The 19,973-nt window shown below is 43.2% G+C and overlaps 1 protein-coding gene across 1 annotated transcript in view; it reads right to left on the bottom strand.

The window, feature by feature from the left end:
- TACC2 (transforming acidic coiled-coil containing protein 2) overlaps positions 1-19,973 on the bottom strand; it is a gene marked incomplete at both ends in the record, with an annotated part of 126,031 nt that overhangs the window by 91,144 nt on the left and 14,914 nt on the right. Inside the window, one exon of the mRNA XM_080348321.1 lies at positions 7,979-13,687. Within this exon, the coding sequence (XP_080204447.1) occupies positions 7,979-13,687 (5,709 nt within the window). The remainder of the gene's footprint in view (positions 1-7,978; positions 13,688-19,973) is intronic.

Genomic DNA, 19,973 nt, shown 5'->3' with positions numbered 1-19,973 from the left:
CAAAGCATATATATATATATACACACACACATATATATATATGTATATATATGTATGTATTTCACCCCAGCTACCACATCCCACAGTGCTCCAAACTACAGGACCAACACACAAATATTCTCCTCAGATACACAACATTTTTGCCCTGCTCTCAGGAGATGGGAAATGGAACTATAGAGAAATTAAAGGTACTCAAGTTCAGTACCTGGATTCCAGGACATTTTTGTTGAGAATACAGGATGAAGTGAGATCAGATTGTCAACTTTTTCCCTATAAGCATGAAAACAAAGCTCTTTCTTCTCCAGCTCTTTAAACTGGGGTTATCACCAGTCTATAAGCAAATCCAAACACTACAATATTTGTAATAAACTTGCAAAAAAGCTGACAAAACAGCAATGCCTGTGTTTGCTCTGAACAATGAGGCTGCATCATGCAACTAATCTTTAAGAAAACATGTGTGTGTGTGATTTAAATTGTCCTTTGTGAAAACTTAGTGCCCATTTTTAAGGCCCTTTGCAGGAAAGAAAACCACATATATGTACTTCAATGTGTTTAAAATGAAAGAGGAGTTTCTCTTTTGCGTTCCCTAATCAGAGGTTCATAGTCAGACACTGCAAAACCACAGACCCAAAGCGCTGCAGAACAGCCTGGCTGAGACATCCAAACTGCCTCTGTAACAAACACCTCAACTTTATATTTCTACCACTTTCCACATAACAACTGCCCACAACCAACGTTTGTGGTGGTTGGAAATGAGGTTGCCCAATTCCCAGCAGGTTTTATTGGTGAAGCTTTGGGATGGTTGTCTCTTTAACCTCTTTCACCTTAACCTTCTGCTTGGAAAAAAATGAAAGTTTAATGTTAGCCCACTACATTTTGGAGAATCAAAGTGATGAGAAACTATCATTTTGCAACTTTCCAAAGCAACAAGGTTGATTTTTAGAAAAAGCAAGACTAGGCTAGGCTAGGCTCAAAGCCTCACAAATTCCAGTGACAACTTCTCCAGAAAGCCAAGTTTATTTGGAGTTTCTACCAGAGAACAAGGTTTGGAGGACACTGCACACAACAAAAACTTCATGTACCATCACAGCATTCAAAAAAAGGAAACTTGCAAGCTTTCAAATATTCAGCATAAACTAACTATATTTTGATTCTGCTAATGACATTGTTAGGAAAGGGAGATGGGTGTTTTAAGTGCCCATTTGTTTTCACGACAGCTAAATGTTTTCACTCAGTTGTTAGAAACTGAGCAATTCCTACACGCTTTTTTGCTTTCATTCCAGGAAACAAATCCAATCTTTTCTGTCTGCTGCAGAGTTATTCTTAGCTGGCTTTGATATTCCTATCAGCTAGGAGAGCATAACAATGTTATCATGCTAACAAATTCCAAAGATTTTACATAAGCTTTTGAGTGCCTTAAAAAAAAACCTAAAGGGCTTTATTGATTACACTGTTTGTGTTTCATTGGCCAAAAGAGCTACAAAAAACAGGCTGAAAAACAACAAGAAAACCCCAGTTTGATGAGTTTCATTCTGATGAAGCAAGTGCTCCATGTTTTTCAGAGCATCATTTAAGAAGAGCAGCCAGGCTTTACAGGTTTGAGATTGGGAAACACCAGGTAGTACAGGCCAATGAATTAACGAAATCCCACTTGTCTCCATATAGTCTGTTTTCTGAACTTGATTTTTTTTTATTAGTTGAAGCATCTAGACACCCCTCTCATTTAAGCAAAGCAGGGTAAGTGGTATTAGAGTGCTTGTAGGATGGTCTGGGTGAAGAAGGATCACGGGACTGTACAGCATTCTCCCTGGTGGATCTGTTGGAGGCTCAGGGCCAAATTATTTGCTGATATCATTCCACTGGAGCGGAGATTTTGGCCCAGCACTTACTGACTTTCAAGGGTAGGCTGCAGCCGTAGCCTTGTCTCACACAGCTGTCTTGAAAGGAATGTACCAAGAGGCAAAGAATGTAAATGAGTGAAATTAGATTGGAAACACCCTTGCAGGGTCTTTTGGACAGCTGGTTATTTCACGGAGGGCCGTGGATGGATGGGCAGGTACAGCACAGGGAGAGCAGGGCCGAGGAAGGATTAAGCCTGGCTGAACAAAGACGAGTTCTATCAGGAAATGCTTAGGCTGGCTGGAGATCCCAAGCACATTTCAGCAAGGAGAACGAGATTAACATAACACACCAGGGCTGCTTCTTGACAGCAGTACAGAATGGTGGCACTCAGCATTTCACAGGGACCTTAGAATCCCAAACAATGGAGCCTTTGATTGGAGCAATTAACATTTCTACACTTAGTGCAATTTGAGATGCAGAGATTCTTATGGGCCAAAGAGATGCTTCTATAAGAATTAACCTGTCAGATACTGGTCAGGGTGAGTGTAGGTGAACAGAGTGCATACAGATCCATAAAGAAGAGTTTTTGACTTTACCAGAGCACCCAAATGTCAAGGGGTAGCAATATCTAAATAAGCCTCACCTGCTACTAGCAACGCTTATCTGAGCTTCCATATACCTGGAACAATATTGATAAGACAGGCTTCAAGGACACCAACGTAAAAGATAGCAGGAGGAAAAGCAGAAAGCAAAGGACGAGGCAAAAACTACGGAGTTCTGGCTCTTCAGACATGTCTCCAGAGGAGTCTCCATTGAGCAGCACTAGTGCGATGCAAGCACGCCAAGATGCAGAAGAACTGGAAGGAAGCCACATCCAAGTCATGGAGAATATCCGTGTGTCTGTAATTGTTGTTCCCAGAGCTGCCCCCGGCGGGGTTCAAAGCTGGGACTAATCCTACTTTGCATATTCTATTAGAAACAGGGGCAGTGGAACTTGCTCCGTGGTATCCAATTTTGCAAGAAGCCAGAAGACACAGAGTTGGAATAGGGAAAATACGGGGGTCTGTAGGATATGCAAAAACAATTTGGAGAAAATAGGCAGCTTACTTGGAAGAAGCAAGGTGGAAAAATACATCTGGAGAAAGCTAATCAGAAAAAAAACCACAGTAATCTGAAAGTAATTTTTAACTTAATGAGAAAAGAAGACAAAAATGGATGCTAAACTGCCTGTCCAGACATTGGACAAAGTATCAATGTCCTTGCTGGATTTCTTTAGCAAATGCCTATATTTGATCGAATAAATGTAATTTCTTGAGAAATATAAGATGGTGTGTGAAAAAAGCAGCTCATGTATCATCCATCCATGTCAATACCTACCTAAAAATATGTGGCTACGGTTCTCAAGAGTATTACAGAATGTTTTCAATACAGCGAGAAGTACCAGTGATTTGGCAGGACCAGAAATGAGTTACTTCTCTATTTTTGTGTAAATAAAATAAAAAGTAACCAGAATGGTATCACATAGCTAGTTTTCCACGGGGCATACTATCAAATCAGCATTTTATAAATACTTTACACTGACTTAGAGGCTGCCTAAAACAGCCGTTGGTTCAGTCCAAGGGCATCCATGAGAACAGATGGCAAAACTCCCTTTCATTTTCCAAAAAGCAAAGTGAGATGTTCATTTGGTGTGAACTTATCTTAATTTTTGTTCTTTCATGAGTAGAAAAATCCCCAAATTAAATATTGCGTGCTTCAGACAGACAAAATTCGCACAGAACTCCCCATCCAGTTTAGTTAAGGACACCAGGCTGAGCTGCTTGCATCTCCAAAAGCACAACCATACCGACCATTGCACCTACTGAGGACAATGACAGTAAGATAGGGGAGAATAAATACAAATAATTCAGGTGCAAAGGGGGAAGAGCAGGAGAGAAAGACAAATAGCCTGATTCATTTTGTGCACTTCATGTACGTGTAGAACACCTTCAGCTACTTTTCCCTTTGTTTTGTGATCCTGAGATGCTGCACACCTGAGCTAGTTCTGAAGTTCAAAAAATAAGGAAATAAAGCAAACTGCATAATCGCTGTTTTGATAAGTTCTCTTTTAACTCCAAACTCCTGTTTCAGATGCTAATGACACAAAGCCCTACTGCTCAAACCCACTTGACTGATCTGAAAAGCAGTTCAACATTCCATATCTCATCCAGCAAGACTGTTAAAATATTTAATACTGTATTTGCTATGCAGACAAAAAAGACCAAATAAGTATTTACTAAGGAGCGAACACTCTTTTCTGACTTATTGAACTTGCCAATTTTTGCCGTCAAGAACGAAGCACGCAGCAAATCCAAAAGTATGTCTGGGTCAGCTTTAGAGATCTTGTCTCATTTATGCATAGGACATAAAGAGTGTTTTTCAAGTAGCTTTCCTGATGCCAGTTGCTGCAATGTACTTCCCATATCACAATATTGTTTAGATTTATAAGTGATGTGAGTCAATGCAATAGAACTCTCCATTCTCTAAAAAACAACGGCAGTGACAGAAGTGTCTACAACATGGTTCTAGCACTGGGAAAGGGTCAGCGAAGTTTCCTGCAATGTCAAAAACTGTTAGGAAACACGTGTCCACAAAGCACCACAGTGCCACAGCATCATCGCCCTTTACATGCAGGTTTAGTGTCACTCCTATAGTGAGGAGCAGGTTGAGGCATAGGCAGCGAGGAAGGTTCAGGCACCACAGAGAATGAATGAGCACCTGCATGAGCGCAGCTCTGAAATCACCACATCTGCTCTGGTGATCTGCACAGGCCAGCTGGAATCATAGAATCATTTTGGTTTGAACAGAACCTTGAGATTGTTGAGTCCAACTGTAAACCCAACACTGGCACTAAACCATGTCCCTAAGAGTCTCATCTACACATCTTTTAAACCCCTCCAGGGATGGTGACTCCACCACTGCCCTGGGCAGTCTGTTCCAATGCCGACAACCCTTTCTGGGAAGAATTTTTTCCTAATATCCAATCTAAACCTTCCTTGACACAACTTGAGGCCATTTCCTCTTGTTCTATCACTTTTTATTTGGGAGCAGAGCCTGACCCCTCCATGCTCCAAGCTCCTTTCAGGCAGTTCAGAGATCAGAAGGTCTCCCCTCAGCTCCTGTTCTCCAGCTGAACCCCCCAGGTCCCTCAGCCGCTCCCATCACACTTGTGCTCCAGACCCTCACCAGCTCCGTTCCCTTCTCTCAACTCGCTCCAGCACCTCAAGGGCTTTCTTGTCATGGGGGCCCAAAACTGACCCCAGGATTGGAGGTGCAGCCTCATCAGTGTCCAGTGCAGGGAGAAAGGGTTGCTTTGGCAGGATAAGCTGCAGAAGAAGTCGGCAGCCCCAGGAGCTCTGGGAACACTGAGCCTCCTGCACTTGAGGCAGGGGAAGGCTTGGGGTTTATTGCTCAGCCTTGCAGCAAGCTCGGCCCGTTCTGCTCTGCAAACAAACTGGTTCTTCTTGGGGGTGCAGAGCAAACCTCACGTCACTGCAAAACAAGTGTCACTACTCGCAGCGCCCTTACGGCTCCCTGTGCTCTGCCCTCCCCAGCACAGCCCCAAGACGAGTCTGCGAGCAGCTCGGTAACCCTGGAACACCTAAAGGTCTGTTAACGAGCTGAGCCTTTTGCCAAACCAACAAATCAGCAAATGACGCAATCTGTTCTCCCTACCTTACAGACGCACATCTGGGAATGACTTCATAGGCTCCACTTCATAAAGCTCCCTCGGCACATTTTCCAAGAGACAATCGCAGTTTGCACGTACCAGCCAGTTGAATTACAGGAGGTTGACAAAAAAAATCCATGTCACCTCTAAGCATATCTAAAATCTTGCTGTCATTTCCAGTTTAGTTCCACACTCAGCATATGCCGTACCCCACAATGCAAACAGGAGCATTTAAGTGGCATGAGCTGTAAGGATTCCTTGTACATACATCAACTTCCTTTCTCCCTTCTCAAAAGAATTAAGAAGTATGGGTGTAGACATTACGAAAAGGAGAAACAAATTCAGAAAATCTCACTTCCTTCTCCTAAATACAATGTACTTCTTACCACTATTTGTTTATTTATTTTGAGAGCAGGGAAGAATTCTTTGTCCATGGAGTTCTTTCCATCAGGCCCCTGATCCCCACAGCCAGCTCTTAAAAATATGCACTGTTTTTTCATGGCTATAGTAGTTTGTCCTCTGTGAGGATTACAGGGCAATAAACTGGAAACCACTCTACAGCAACAGGGGTTGTGACTGGAGTAGACAGACTATGGAGCACAGCTTGAAATTTAACCATGCAAAATCACTTTTAAGCTCAGTTTAATGCTTTCTTAAGCCTCTTTTGCATTATAACTGCATGTTCCTCCAATAAATGAGTCTGATCAAAAGCAGAGACTCCTCTTGTACCTCTGAGAGTCCCCAGCGTCCAAGTCTACAACACTGCCATCGCATAGGGCTCTGCACACAGCGTTTCCACTCGATGTGTGCGACACCACTTAGAGCTGCAGCCCAAAAGCAGCAGCTGCCTGTTGATACAAACCCTCATGCTGGAAAAACAGGTGATAATGAATTCTTAAAGCATTTGCAAGTATTAAGCAACCACTCCACGAATTACCAGCAGCTGTTTCAAGAGCCCTGCCCTGCTTGCCACAGGTATTTATTTGAAGTATGATATACGCCCTGATATAAAACACATGTGTAGACACGTGTGTACTGCCCCATAGTTGCTTAAAACTTCTGAACTAGGCCATGCAAGCAATTTGTTTGGTCATTCCAAAGCTGTCCACAGTGAAGTTTCCCATCATATAAAGGGAAAAAGATTAAGAAAAAAGAAAGAGAGTGAAGGAGCTAAAGAGAAATACCGGGGTCTAATTTTCTTGTCATTTTATAAGCAAATCCTTAGTCATATAGCTGTTCAGACTTCCAATACTTCTAATGTGCATTTTGCTCATAAAATTAGGTTGTATTCAGTCTCTGTCCCAGACTCACACACATCAGGAAGATCTCCCTCACATTTTCACAAAAACAAAAACACTTCTGGTATATTCACTTACAACAAAGTTTTATCTCTTTAATTTTTAAGAAATGTGTCACTGAAACATTTTCCCTCCTTATTCAGATAAATCGTGTAATTTTTTGCTAATACTTAGATTCCATTTATGCAAAGCACTCATTGACACCGTCTGAAATAATTCAGCTTTTTCTGCTCTGCTGTTGTATTTCCAGCTATAGCTGCCTCCTCCAGTATGGGAAGGGAGGGATGGGGACAAGAAAGTTGCTGAGGTTACAAAGAAAGCAGTGACACCACTAGATAAAGGGAAAGCACTGATTCTAAGATCATATTTCTTCCAAATTAACTGCACATCAGACTGAGAATTCAGCCAGCAAAGTAGAAACCCACAAGACAAACCAAACCACGAAAATATCAAACAAACAAAACCAAAACGGTCTTAACTTTCTTAAAGCGGTTACTGCTACGTTTGGAAAATAAAAAAATCCAACAACTCTCAAGCTCCACAAATCCCAGCTAAGAAGAATTCACATCTAAAACAACTCCATGTCATTAGAAACACTGAATAACACAGTGATCAAAGGCACTGTCAATACAATTACGCTACACGGGAGGATAAGAGGGAGGCCTAGACAACTAACAGTGTAATTGGGTTAAACTGTAGGCTTGTTTTTAAATACTGCAATTCACCAAATGAGTGCTGCAGGTCGCATTTAACTAGGTCACCAAAACTTAGGCAAAAACCTACTAACTTAAGGCTAGGGAAGTGCTATTTGTTTGTCTAACTTTAGGCTATGAGATGTGCACACTGGGGAGCGTGAGCAAATCCACACAGGGAAGGGCAGGAATCTGGACCAGCACATGGAACAGGTAAGAATTGTGCTCCTCAGGTTTTAGGACCCCTCTGCCCTTACAAATTGCTTCAGGTTTTTTCCACTTAGTCCACATTTAGAAGCAACACAAATTTAGTAGAAATTTAAGAACAGAGTAACTGCCATGCCCTCCCAAACAATGGGTAACCACCTTGAAAACTGTATCCCTATCCAGCCCCAGGGTCCTGACAACCATTTCACATAGTAATTTAAAGCAAATACCTTTCAGCAGGTGATTCTGCGTCCTGAAGTTCATCGAGGTCGGGGCTCTTGGGCTCAGTTGATGCAAGCGGTGATAGCTTTCTTTTGGTATCCTGAAGTGAGCTTTCATCTTCCGAATTCATCTTGTTGGGCTGATTTTCAGCAACAGTGGTATCTGTACATGCAGAATCCTCACCCTGCTCCATCACAGAAATGGCTGGAGAGTGATTTTTGTCCAGGTCTGACTCCTGCTCTTCAGTGCTCCTGTTTAAAGCTAAGTCACCTTCCCCAGTGACTAACATCCTTGCAGTACCTGTTTCAGGCATGTCTCCAGGTTTTTCTTTACCTATTTTTGCTGTGCTTAGCACTGTGTCGCTGTTTTCTCTTACATCTCCCTCAGCCACATTGCTAGATTCAAGTTTAAAGACAGTTTGCAAGCAATCTTCCTGGCTTACTTCATTTTTTAAGTAATCTATTAACCCGTGCACATTCACTTCCTTTGCTTGTTGTGCATCTTGTGAATTTTCTGATGTTTCCAAGCATTTCCTATTTAATGGATCATCCTGTATCATCTCCATGTCACTCTGAGACTTAATGTCATGCATAAAATTGCTGTGAATGTTTGTCTCCTGGGTTTCCCCAGGTGACACATTAAAGTTGTCTGGCAATTTTTCATGACTGTGAGATCCTCCTGGGACAAGTGTTGAAGCTGCCATGTCAGAGATGCTCTTGGCAGTGTCTGGATCACCGTGCTCACATTTCTCCTGTTCATTTGGCTTAGGATCCCGGCACTGTTCAGTAGGAAGACTTACATCCTCTTCAGATGAAGCTGGTTCTGCACCACACTCTGTAATTAAGTTATTTCCCTCTGTGGTAGCAGCATCTTCTAAGTCACTCTCCTGCACATCGCCTGTGGAGATAACAGCTACCGTGGGTTGCTGCTTATTGTCAGAATATTCAGGGAAGTTCTCAGCAGCTGCCCCATCAAATGAAGCCGGTCCTTGCTTCTTTATCTCTAAGCTTATTAGCGATTCAGGATCATTGCCACCAGCACACACGTCTTCCTTTCTTTCCATCTCGCTGCTCTCTGGATGCTCCGTGGTTTTGTGCGGCTTTCGCAGGTTTTCCAGGGTGGGTTCAGCAGGTGCGGTGCCATCCAAGCTGGGGATCACCTCTAAACAGCCACTGGGCTGCGTGTTTTTCTCAGCATCCCGGAGACTTGCTGGTGGCAGCTCTGCCACCGTGTTTTCTTGTTGCAGAGATTTACCTTCGGCAGCTCTGCAGGAGTTCTCAGTAGCTAAAGACAACTCTTGCCCCTCTGCTTCTGGGGTGCCTCCGGGAGCTCCTTCACCCTCCTTGTTTGATTCTGAAAAGTTCTCAGCACCGCATAGTTGTGCTGTGTCCTCGGCCGCTGGACTCTGCCTGAAGCCTGCATGGTTTTCGGACAAAAGTTGGGGTAATTCAGCACTCAGTGTGCTGTGGACAGTTGTTTTAAATATCTGGCTGATCTGGTCCCTAAAGCCTGGGAGGCTGGAGCCGATGTCCAGAGAGCTGCAAGTCAGAGCCTCATGCTCCCTTCCAGAGTTCTCCACAGACTGCTCAGAAATACTGATCTCTGCCCCGCTTATGTTATTATTCTCTTCTGAAAGCTCTTCCATTTTTTCTGAATTCCCAGGTTTCTCTAAGATCTTACTGCACTTGTCATCTCCGCTAATATTGGTTGCAATTTCCTCATTACAGCCTCCTTGTTTACCCGCAGATGAAAGGCTCAGCAGCTTCCCTTCTAGAGCACGGAGAGTGAAGAAAGACTCTGCTGAACTGTCACTTTGCTGTGCTTTGAAGTTTACCTCACTTTTTGTTTCTTTGGATTTAATTGCAGAGATCTCTTTCTTCAGCTTCTCACAATTGAACTGTGATAAGTTTCCTGTACTCTGCCCCAAATTTAAAGTCTCTGGCAGGGCTAAACTTCTGTCTCCATCACCCTGAAAACTTTGGTCTGGAGTATCTTTTTCATTCACACCCATACTCCCCACAGGGCTGTTTTCTGAATTTGCTGTTTTACCTGCGTTTACCCTGGGTGAAGGACCCAAGTGCTCAGACACCTGAGAACCTGCAGCCATCTGCAAATTAGAGTTTCCTTCTAAGGCGTTTTGGCATGTTACAAATTCCAGCTCATTATTTAGTAATTCCCCTCCGGTGCCACTGTTCATATTGGTTCTGGTTTGCTGGTTGGGATGGCCGAGTGCAGAGGTCTGTGCTGTAAAATTTGCTTGACAATAACCAGGCTCCTCTGGTGTCTTTCGATCACAGCTGGATTTATACAACTTATCAGGGGGAATTACTTCCCCATGTGCCTGTAATGGTGAAGGAGATCCTTGTGCCCCTAGACCTTTATCACTTGTTTCTGTGACAGAAGCACCATCCTCGCAACTTTCCATCTTTCCATCTTCATGCATGATCCCCCCATCAGCAGTCACACCTTCAATCTTTCCTGATTTTTTTGCCATTAATGGCATTTTCCCTTGAGTTTCTGGATGAGATATTTGAGGCCCATTTTTCTCAGAATTATCAGAAGTACGTGCTATTTCTGTATCACTTGGCAAAGCCTGTGATGTGTTAGTGGCACTTGCTGAATTCTGCATCCCAGGAAGGGCGTTTATAGCAGCAGCACAGCTCTCACCAGTGTTATCCTTTATCCAGCATACGCTGCCTGGCTGTTCATTCTTGTCAGATTCTTTAGAAAACGTATCGGCGTGACACGCTGCTTCATGCTGACTAGCTGAGATCAAAGAATTATTACCCTGCTCGGGCTTGTTGGAGTTTTGCTTACTGCGGCAGTTTTCTTCTGCCTTGAGATCAGTTTTGTTTTGCCAGTTGCAATCTTGCAAATTAAGCATGGTCACACCAGAAGTATTTTGCCCATGTTCGCTGCTGCACACACCCCCTGACACCAGGGCACTGCTTTTATCCTTCTCCTTCGCTTTTGCCGTGTCGGAGTCGCATTGGATCGGTGCTGCACCTGGCACAGAAAAGTCTTTATTAAGGTTGTTTGAAATGTTTAGAGGTATTTCTGGTATGTTGCTGTGATCATTTAGGTCCAATGGCCGTTCAGGTTTTAGAGCCCTTTCTTTGTGTTCCTGATCATCTGCTCTTGTGACAGTTGTCAGGCTGCTCCGCTGCTCCTGTTGTTCGTCTCCTGTATTTGAAATGCAGTCACTGTCACCAGCAACAGGCAGTGACTTCTCCATTTGCTCCGCTTGGGGAAGAGCAGCTGGAACATCTGCATTTTCCTGCAGCTCTCTGATGCTGCACCCCAGGGCCCCCGAGGAGCCACGTGTGTCACTCTCAGAGGGGCAGCTGTTTCCACTGATGTGGCCGTCACCCCCGTCCTCCTCATGAACTTGCTGAGGAGTGTGATCTGAAATACCGACCACAGCTTGGGAGGTTTCTGAACAAGCCATTGCCATGTTTCTGCGACCTTCTGTAGCCACTTGCTCCAGTGTAGCTTCCATCGCCACATCTGATTCACACTCACTTTTCAGTGCCAAACCTGTGTCCACCACTAAACTTTTCGATGCAGTTGGGTGCTTCTCCTGTCGAACATCCTCATTTTCTTTACCATCCATAGCACTGCCTGGTCCTTGCTCTGGATCCCTGCAAGGCACATCACCAACATCTTTGCTTTCTGAAACCCGTGAGGCCACCTCAGTTTGTAAAGCCACACAACTCTCAGTCCCTGCCAACCCATTCAAGCCCTGGAGCTCGAGTTTTGATGTGGACATTTCTGCACTCTCTTCTAACTTGCTATGGGTCTCTGTTTTTTCTGGACTCTCCGATTTGCATTCAGATTCTAACACAGTTTCTCTAGCAAAAGCCTTTTCCCAGGGTTCATCCTGCTTACTCTGCTTAATATTATTGTTCTGAGGGTGGAGGAGCAGGGAACTGTGTGCACTGGCTAAACAAACCTTTTCAGCCCCGCTACAGCCTGGCTGGCCTGAAGTTTTGTCTTCTGCCTCAGTATTAAAGCAATCAAGACTCAGCGGACATTCTTCCCTTGGAAACTGTAGTGAACCCACGAGCTTATTCTCCAGGTCACCTCTGGCAGCTGTTTTCTCTTTATTCATGTGTTGTTCAGGTTTACAACCAAGAGACTGTGCATTGCCTTTGGGTGATTTAAAGTTACTGTGTAAATTCAGAGGCTTTCCTCCAGCCTCTTCCCATAGGTCACCTGTTGAAGTCTTTTCACAAAGACTGAGTTCTTCAGGACTGTATTTCAAGTAGGTACATTCTGTGTCCTGGTCGTGGCTACTAACAGAGTTCAATAGTTGTCTTTCTGCCCCACTTGACCCCTCAAACAATTCACTGGTTTCTATCACTTGTGCCTCTTCTGTTCGGATTTTGTTTTTCTCTCCCATTAGACTTGCCTCAGTTTCTTTTTGATTTAGCTCTGTGGATCTGCTCAGAGAAGTATTTAATGCATATTCTTCCAGTAATAATCTTTTATCTACCAGGGAATTTTCCTTGGTGGGACTGATAATGCTTTCTGTTTCAGAAAGTGTGGTGCTTTCTCTAGACACATCATCAGCTTTTATAATTTCATTGCTACCGGCTTCATCTTTTGGGCTTTCAGTCGTGACAGCCGAGTTTTGTTCTTCTTCTCGCTTAAATGATAAAGGCACACTGAAAAGCTCAGCACTAACAAGCTCAGTCTCCTTTTGAAGCTCCCTTTGAAAAACAGGTTTGTTTTTTTCAGAGGCTGTTTTCACTGCTTCACTCCTCACTGCATCTTGAGAGTCATTTCCAGGCACATATTCCCTCGAAGGCTCTTCAGGTTTTGGTACCAAGAAGAGATTTGGAGGGTTGGAAGGCAATTCTGACATTAAAGTACAGGCTTCTGACTGCTCCCCTTTGCTTCCAGATAGAGCTGGGTTTGCCTCATCCCCTTTAGCCGTTGTTACAGCCCCCATCTGTAGATTACAGACTTCACTGATCTCAGCGAAGCCCTGAACATTCACAATTGCTCCAAATTTTTCACTGTCTGAGCCTCCTGTTGCTGGATAATTTAGGATTAAGGTTTCCTTTTTCATTAGCACACCCTCTCCACCATCTGTGTTCTGTCTACCTTGCTGCATTACAGTTTGAGGCTGACCTACTTCCAAAACTGCTCTCTCCTGAGCAGTAAAATAATCTCCTGCTTCTTTACCCAGGGGAAACATGCTGCCCTGGGCTTCCCTCATGTCACCCAGCTGGTCACCCTGCCAGAGCGAGCCTAATTCACTCAAATTCATTTGCACAGCGCCTTGCATTTCAGGAGGGGTGGGCTCCAGGCGTGGGTTTCTGGGATCATTCTCACTGTTTTCCTTACAAGCTGCAGCAATGTAATCACATTTTGGGCCTCTGTCCACAGGTACAGCGTGTGCTGTTCCTTCTTCTTTGCTGTCCGCTGGACCTGGGGATGGCACTGCTTCATCGCAGTTCGAGGTTGGTAACTTGTCATTGCTGCTGGTGAGATCTGCTGTGACGTGTTCTTTGGCACAGTGTGCTGAAGGCACCAAGGCAGGCAGACTTCCCCCTCTTGCTTCAGTTGCCTGCTTTAAGTAATTAGAGCTCGTTTGTCCTCCGTGTTCTCCAAAGATCCTGTTCTGTCCTGTCACCTCTGAAGACACCACGCTTGAAATTGGATTGGATAAATCTTCAGCGCTGTAGCTACTGGTGCCTTCATTACTGATGCTGCCAACAATGGAAATGTTTATTTGTTTCACATCAATAAAGAAGCAAAGAATATGAAGCAAAGAATAAAAACAATTCATGCCATTGATGTTTCAAAGCCATGCAGTACATGCACTGAGAAGCTGATAATGTGCTTTCAGGAGCTAAACCATCAGACACATACTACAGTGGTTTAAATGCTCATTTTGGAAAACACATTCCCAGTCTTACCTGACAGTCACCACGCTTGTGACCAAAATCTGTGTTAATTAAACATGGAGAGAGGGGACATACATCTAACAAACTAAAGGAGCAACATGGGGACAAGTGACAAAAATACTGGAAAAAAGCACCAGTACCTCAAATAAAGGTTTTTAATTTCTGCTTCTATGAGACTATTTTGTCCAAAGCTAAAGGCTGTGTGATCTACAGTAACTGCTGTTATCTGGTGATACTTCTGTTGTGTAGCAGAAGATTAAGAAGGGCCCATCTGTTGAATGTTTTCTCCAGCTAATCAGCACAGTTGGTTCTCTCCAAAAGGTGAAAGGTCTCACCCTGCCAAATGACGTTGCCATACAATAACACACACCCTACAAGGTAATTTTATTGCTTTATTGTTTGATTTCAGTGCATATAAGCTATAACCATTTGTATGATCTCTCTCCCCACCCATTGAAGATTAGATAGAAGTAGAGATGATGTGCGTGCACTAACTGCAGAGAAGGAGAAGTTATTTTTAATACTTTTCATGTGCACTATGTGGCCCTCAGTTTTCACAGCCAGGTTTGTAGGTGATAAAATAGTTTAACCTTGTTCTCTCCCTCACCTCCCTGGGCATATTTTCACTGCCTTAGATAACATGGAGTGAAATATCAATCCAAAACTGAATGTAGAATTGCACCTAGGAGAAAGGGGCATGGTTTACTTGACAAGGAATTCCAAAGCAAGATCCAAGAAGCATCTGTCCCCTTCTCTGCCCAAGTTTTACACACAAAACACTTGATGGAGGAGTGAGCCAGTGCCCAGATATCAGGTCCCTGCAGCTCAGGTCTGTCTTAGATCCTAAAAACCTCCTTCAGAGTCATTACAATGGAAAATCGTAGAACCATAGAACAGTTTGGGTTGGAAGGGACCTTCAAAGCTCCCCCAGTACCCCCCCTGCCATGAGCAGGGACATCTTCACCAGCTCAGGTTGCTCAGAGCCCCGTCCAGCCTGGCCTGGGATGTCTCCAGGGATGGTTCATCCACCACCTCTCTGGCCAACCTGGGACAGGGTTTTACCACCCTCATCATAAAAAATTTCCTAGTCCTTAAAGAGCTATTGAAATTTGCCTATATTTGGGTTAAGCCTTAAATTCAAGGTAAAATATCCATACCATACTATTAATTTATAGTTTAAACAAATTTCAGCAATCCTTGGCATCAGTTTGCACATTTAATCTATAATACCAATACATTTTATTTAAACTTTAAAAAATTATTTTGCCCCCTTTTTTTTTCAATTGGATTTTCCTAGCACATGATAGACACCTATCCATACAAATCTTACTGACACTAGGAACAACAAGAGTGGCAATGCAATATCTGGTGTTTGCTGGATCACTGACAACATGAGGTATGATGGGACATGCACAAACAACGGGGAGATGCCAAGAGGCTTCCCCTAAGGAAGGAATAGACTTTATCATTTGACATTAACTTTGCACTCAGGGACTCTTAATTAAAGAAGAAGGGGCAGAAACCACAACACTGAGTTGGGGAGGGAAAAGTGGGAGTCAATTGCCATTCCAGCTTTTTGTTTGTGCTGCAGGTTTATCTTCCTAGAGATTAAATTGCTATTTAGCAGTTGTGTGCGTGGGGTTCTTCAACCTGGAAGCAATGATGCTGTCAGACACATGGCGTTCAGGGCAAGAATAAGGGTGGGTGCAGGTTGTCCTTTGACCTTTGTGAAACTGAGTGTTAGAAAAAGTGGAAAACACCACCTACAATGACAGTTTCTCTTTATCGCTTACCTTTAACCTACAATTCTTTACTTGCCAATCCCATCTGAGTTAGAAAAAGCATGGTAATAAATGTGAGATTGAAACACTGTTAATGTTCATCACAGAGGCAATACATCATTATATTTTTGCATTTTGCACATTTCAGCTGACTGAAGTTTCTCTAAGATCTTTACAGATGTTACTTCTTTGTTACGTTGGATTTCTATTTGCAACTGTTAAATATGAAACAGTTCCAAATACATTTGCAGTGGCTAAGTTTTTGGAATACAATTGCTAAACCCATGAATTCTCTGCTGCTGAGTAAAGAGTCATAGTAGTATATCTGTGACTTAGCAGGTTCAAGGAAAGATAAACTAACCTATTCAGCAATATGAACCAACTAATACAATTTTTCTGGTGTTGGATAATGCCAAAAACTTGTTCATTTTACTCAGGAGTGGATGAAGGAATTGGAACAACTTTGTAATTGATTTGTGCTGAACAGGATTAAAATAACAGTGCTTGGCAACTTAAACTGTGACTTTTGGGATGAAGTAGTACACATTCATTGTCTGTGCTACTTCAGCTAGCTTCAATATTTTACTCAGGACATAAAAGAGAATTGAAAGATTCAAGTTTCCAATCATAATAAGACACATCCCCACTGACCTGTTAGGATATCTCCATTTATGTTTCTCTTTCTGATGTAGGTAATGAAGGAAACTGTACAGGCAACATATCCTACATCTTCCTTTTCATTTCTTGTAATCTTTTCTGCCTGCAAGACGCTGCTGGGGTGAGGCAAACATCTGTTGGGAATGACTTAAGCACAGTTGATCTGCTTTAGGGCAGAAGGATGGACTAGATGACCTCTTCAGGTCACACCTAGTCCCATTATCTTCCACTCTTTTTAAAGGGAATAACACTATAGGGAAATGACACCACATGCTGAAGATAATTCCTCCAAGTAAAACTCAACCTACATGAAAATGTATTAGTAATCAATAATTACCAGCAGAGACTATGTATTTTCAGACAACGCATTCAATATTACCAACATGAAGCTATGACCCTAAAAGCTGCGTTTCTTTTTAATATAGGAAAATAAAATGTGTTCTCTTTTGTGGTTACTTGATCTCTTTTGTTTGTAACCTGAACTAGCTAGCCATATTTAAGGGGAAAATTCATTCATATTTAAAATAAAACATGCAAATGACAAAGCATGAAAGAACATCAGAGTTTCTCGTAGTTCATGTACGGCTTAGGACATGAGACATTTTGCTAGAAAGAAATTGCTGCACATATTTTATGATATGTTTAAAAGAAAGAGAAAATGCAGTCATTCAAAGACCCAGATGTATATGTAATTTGAAATATGCAAGTGTCCCGCTGCACTCAAGAGTTATCAAAGGGAACTTTTCCCTTATCTTAAGAAGTTAAGCACACAATTAAGGATTTGCAAGTTCAAGGTCTTAACATACTGACCATATGAACGTTACCCTTCCAGTCACAACATCAATTAACAATGAGTTAAATCTTTATATGTGCGAAGCGTTTGTTTTGCATAAATAATTACTGAGAAATTGCTTGTTTGGAAGCACATTGTGAATTTACCAATTAATTTTTAATACCTGTAGTTATCCTCTTCCACCTTCAAAATATATTGTGGCAAGTTCAAATTATCCTGGAACAAATTAAAGAGTACTGCCCAGTTACTGAGATGTTTATTAGGACAGCACCGCCTGGTTTGTGTTTAGGGTGTGAATCTATAAAGGATGTTAAGAAATCAGTGATTTATGGTGCATTTCCCACAAATAATTCCAGATTAAGAGCCATATCCGATCTACCAGCCTGAAATTGGAACTTCCATTACTCTGTTTTACCATCCATAGCAAAGGCAAGGAGACAGAAGATACAAGCAGCAGCAGCTAGACAAAAACTCTTTGACTGGTGTTTACTATCTGCAGGGAAACTGGAGGGGTTGGGGGTAGAAACACCCAAAGATGTTAAGCCTGCTTGATAAATGACAAGAAATGATGTTCCAACAACAGAAAATCGTAGATAACTTGAAACTTCCTTTCCTTATGCTTTTGCTTTCCTTCTGAAACATGCAGTATTTGTTGAAAGGACAGGCAGCCTTTGCAAACCAGTCATGCTTACGAGGGAAAAAACACCAAGTGCTGATGGAACCCAGAGGTCACGTATGGCTGCCATCCATACTGATGTAACCCCCAGCCTGAGTGGTTGTGTTCCCAGGAGGATAAGAGCCTGAAATCCGAGGATGAATTTAGAAAGCACTGAAGGGGACAAATGCACAGGCAGCTCTGCAACTGTGCCACACTTAGAGCCGCTTCTCAAATGTTTCTGTTCTGTTTCCCCTGACACACAAGAGATCGGCGTCTACATTTTGAGTTTACACATTTGGACATATAGTGGAGGACTTAAAGAATCCGGCACTTCAATCTGTCCCTAAGAGGTTCTGAAAGTTAATTAGGAACATGGAAATAATTTCCACATCCCCTTTAAAAAAAAGAGAAGCCGGAGTTTTAGAGGCAGAGCAAGTCACTATTTGAACTTCTCAGTGTAAACAAACACATGAGAAATCCATCATCGCTAAAGGGCTGCTAACAGCAGCCAGCTTCCCCCGCCCTCCCCGAATATCTAAGCTTTCAGGAAAAAGTGAAGCAGGAATAATGATCTATATGACCCTCCTGGGAACTCTCCTCCCCTTCTCCCCCCACCCTCAACCACTTTTCGCCTCCTTGTTCCATACAGAGAATAAAATGCCCGGCCTGCAGTATTTTAAGTATGACTGAACTAAATCATTCTAACATTTAAAAAGGAAGCTGTACTACTGCTGCAGCAAACATGGCCAGATCTTCAATTCCGGTTCCATAGCCGGCTCCTGGTCCCTGTTGGAGATATGTGGGGGGTCAGCAGGCAGCATGGCACCGAGCGGAGGGTCCCACGGGACATGCAGCAGCTCCAGCAGTGGCTCCGAGGGTCCCACAGGATCTGTGCTCAGCACTTGAGGTGGGAGAGCAGCCAAGTTCATCCATGAAAAGTGCTTATTCCCCTGAACAACTACTGGGTGTGTACCTTTTAATAGAATCTTAGGATAGTTTGGGTTGGAAGGGACCTTCCAAACCCGTTCAGTCCAACTCCTGCCATGAGCAGGGACATCTTCACCAGATCAGGTTGCTCAGAGCCCCGTCCAGCCTGGCCTGAGATGTCTCCAGGGATGGTTCATCCACCACCTCTCTGGCCAACCTGGGCCAGGCTCTCACCACCCTCAGGGGCAAAAATGTCTTCCTTGTATCTACTCTGAAACTACCTTCTTTTAGTTTACAACTATCTCTCCTTGCCCTATTGCAACAGGCCCTGCTAAAACATCTGTCCCCGTCTTTCCTATCAGTCCCTTTTAAGTACAGAAAGGTTGCAATAAGGTCTCCTCAGAGCTTCTCTTCTCCAGCTGAACACCCCAGCTCTCTCAGCCTGTGCTCCCAGCTGTTCCAGCTGTTCCAGATGATCCAAGGATCATCTTGGTGGCTCCTCTGGCCCCTCTCCAGCAGGTCTATGTCTGTCCTGTGCTGTGGGCTCCAGAGCTGGACCCAGGACTCCAGGTGGGGTCTCACCAGAGCAGAGGGGCAGAGTCACCCCTTCCACCTGCTGGCCACGCTTCTTTTGATGCTGTCTCTGCTTTTTCCTAAACCTGCCAGAAAACAAATGCTTTTCTAGGGTAGAGTTGTCCAGCTAAGTATTCCTCAGGCATTTTCCTGTGTGTGCACAGGAAGGCACAGTTACATCTCACTGAGACACTGAGGCAAAGCCTGAGGCTTACTAACTATTCTATTTCTTCAGCATTTTTATTTCACATGGAAAGTTTGCAGATTAATTGCTGACGGTGTTACTTTTCAGCATACAGGACTAGTGAGAAACAGGTAAAAAACCTTGGACTGAAACAGAGTATTTTAAAATAAGTAATAGACATTGTGAATTCTAAACCATAAGCATTTAGAAGTGATGGAAACAATTTCTGAGAATTTGTGGAGGTTGTAAGAAAGACACCTAACAGACTAGAAAAAAGCCAATAGTAGTTTTCCACTCCATCCCAAGATGGTAGGTCATACACTCTAAGACTGTAAGAGTTCACTTCAGGGCGGAAAAGATGTGTTCAAAGCAGCATACGGGAGCGAGTTAAAAATAAACAGCCTGGAATCTGAAACTTCAAAGATTTTCCGTTTATTGTCTTTGTTTCTATTTTGGCAGTATATAACTTAGAAGCCACGCAAAACAGGCATGTGGCAGCAGCTTCAGGAGTAAGG

This window comes from Nesoenas mayeri (genome assembly GCF_963082525.1).
Source record: "Nesoenas mayeri genome assembly, chromosome: 7".
NCBI classification, from domain to species: Eukaryota; Metazoa; Chordata; class Aves; order Columbiformes; family Columbidae; genus Nesoenas; species Nesoenas mayeri.
Note: the sequence above shows the minus strand (reverse complement) of the source record. Positions and strands in the feature narration are given on the sequence as shown.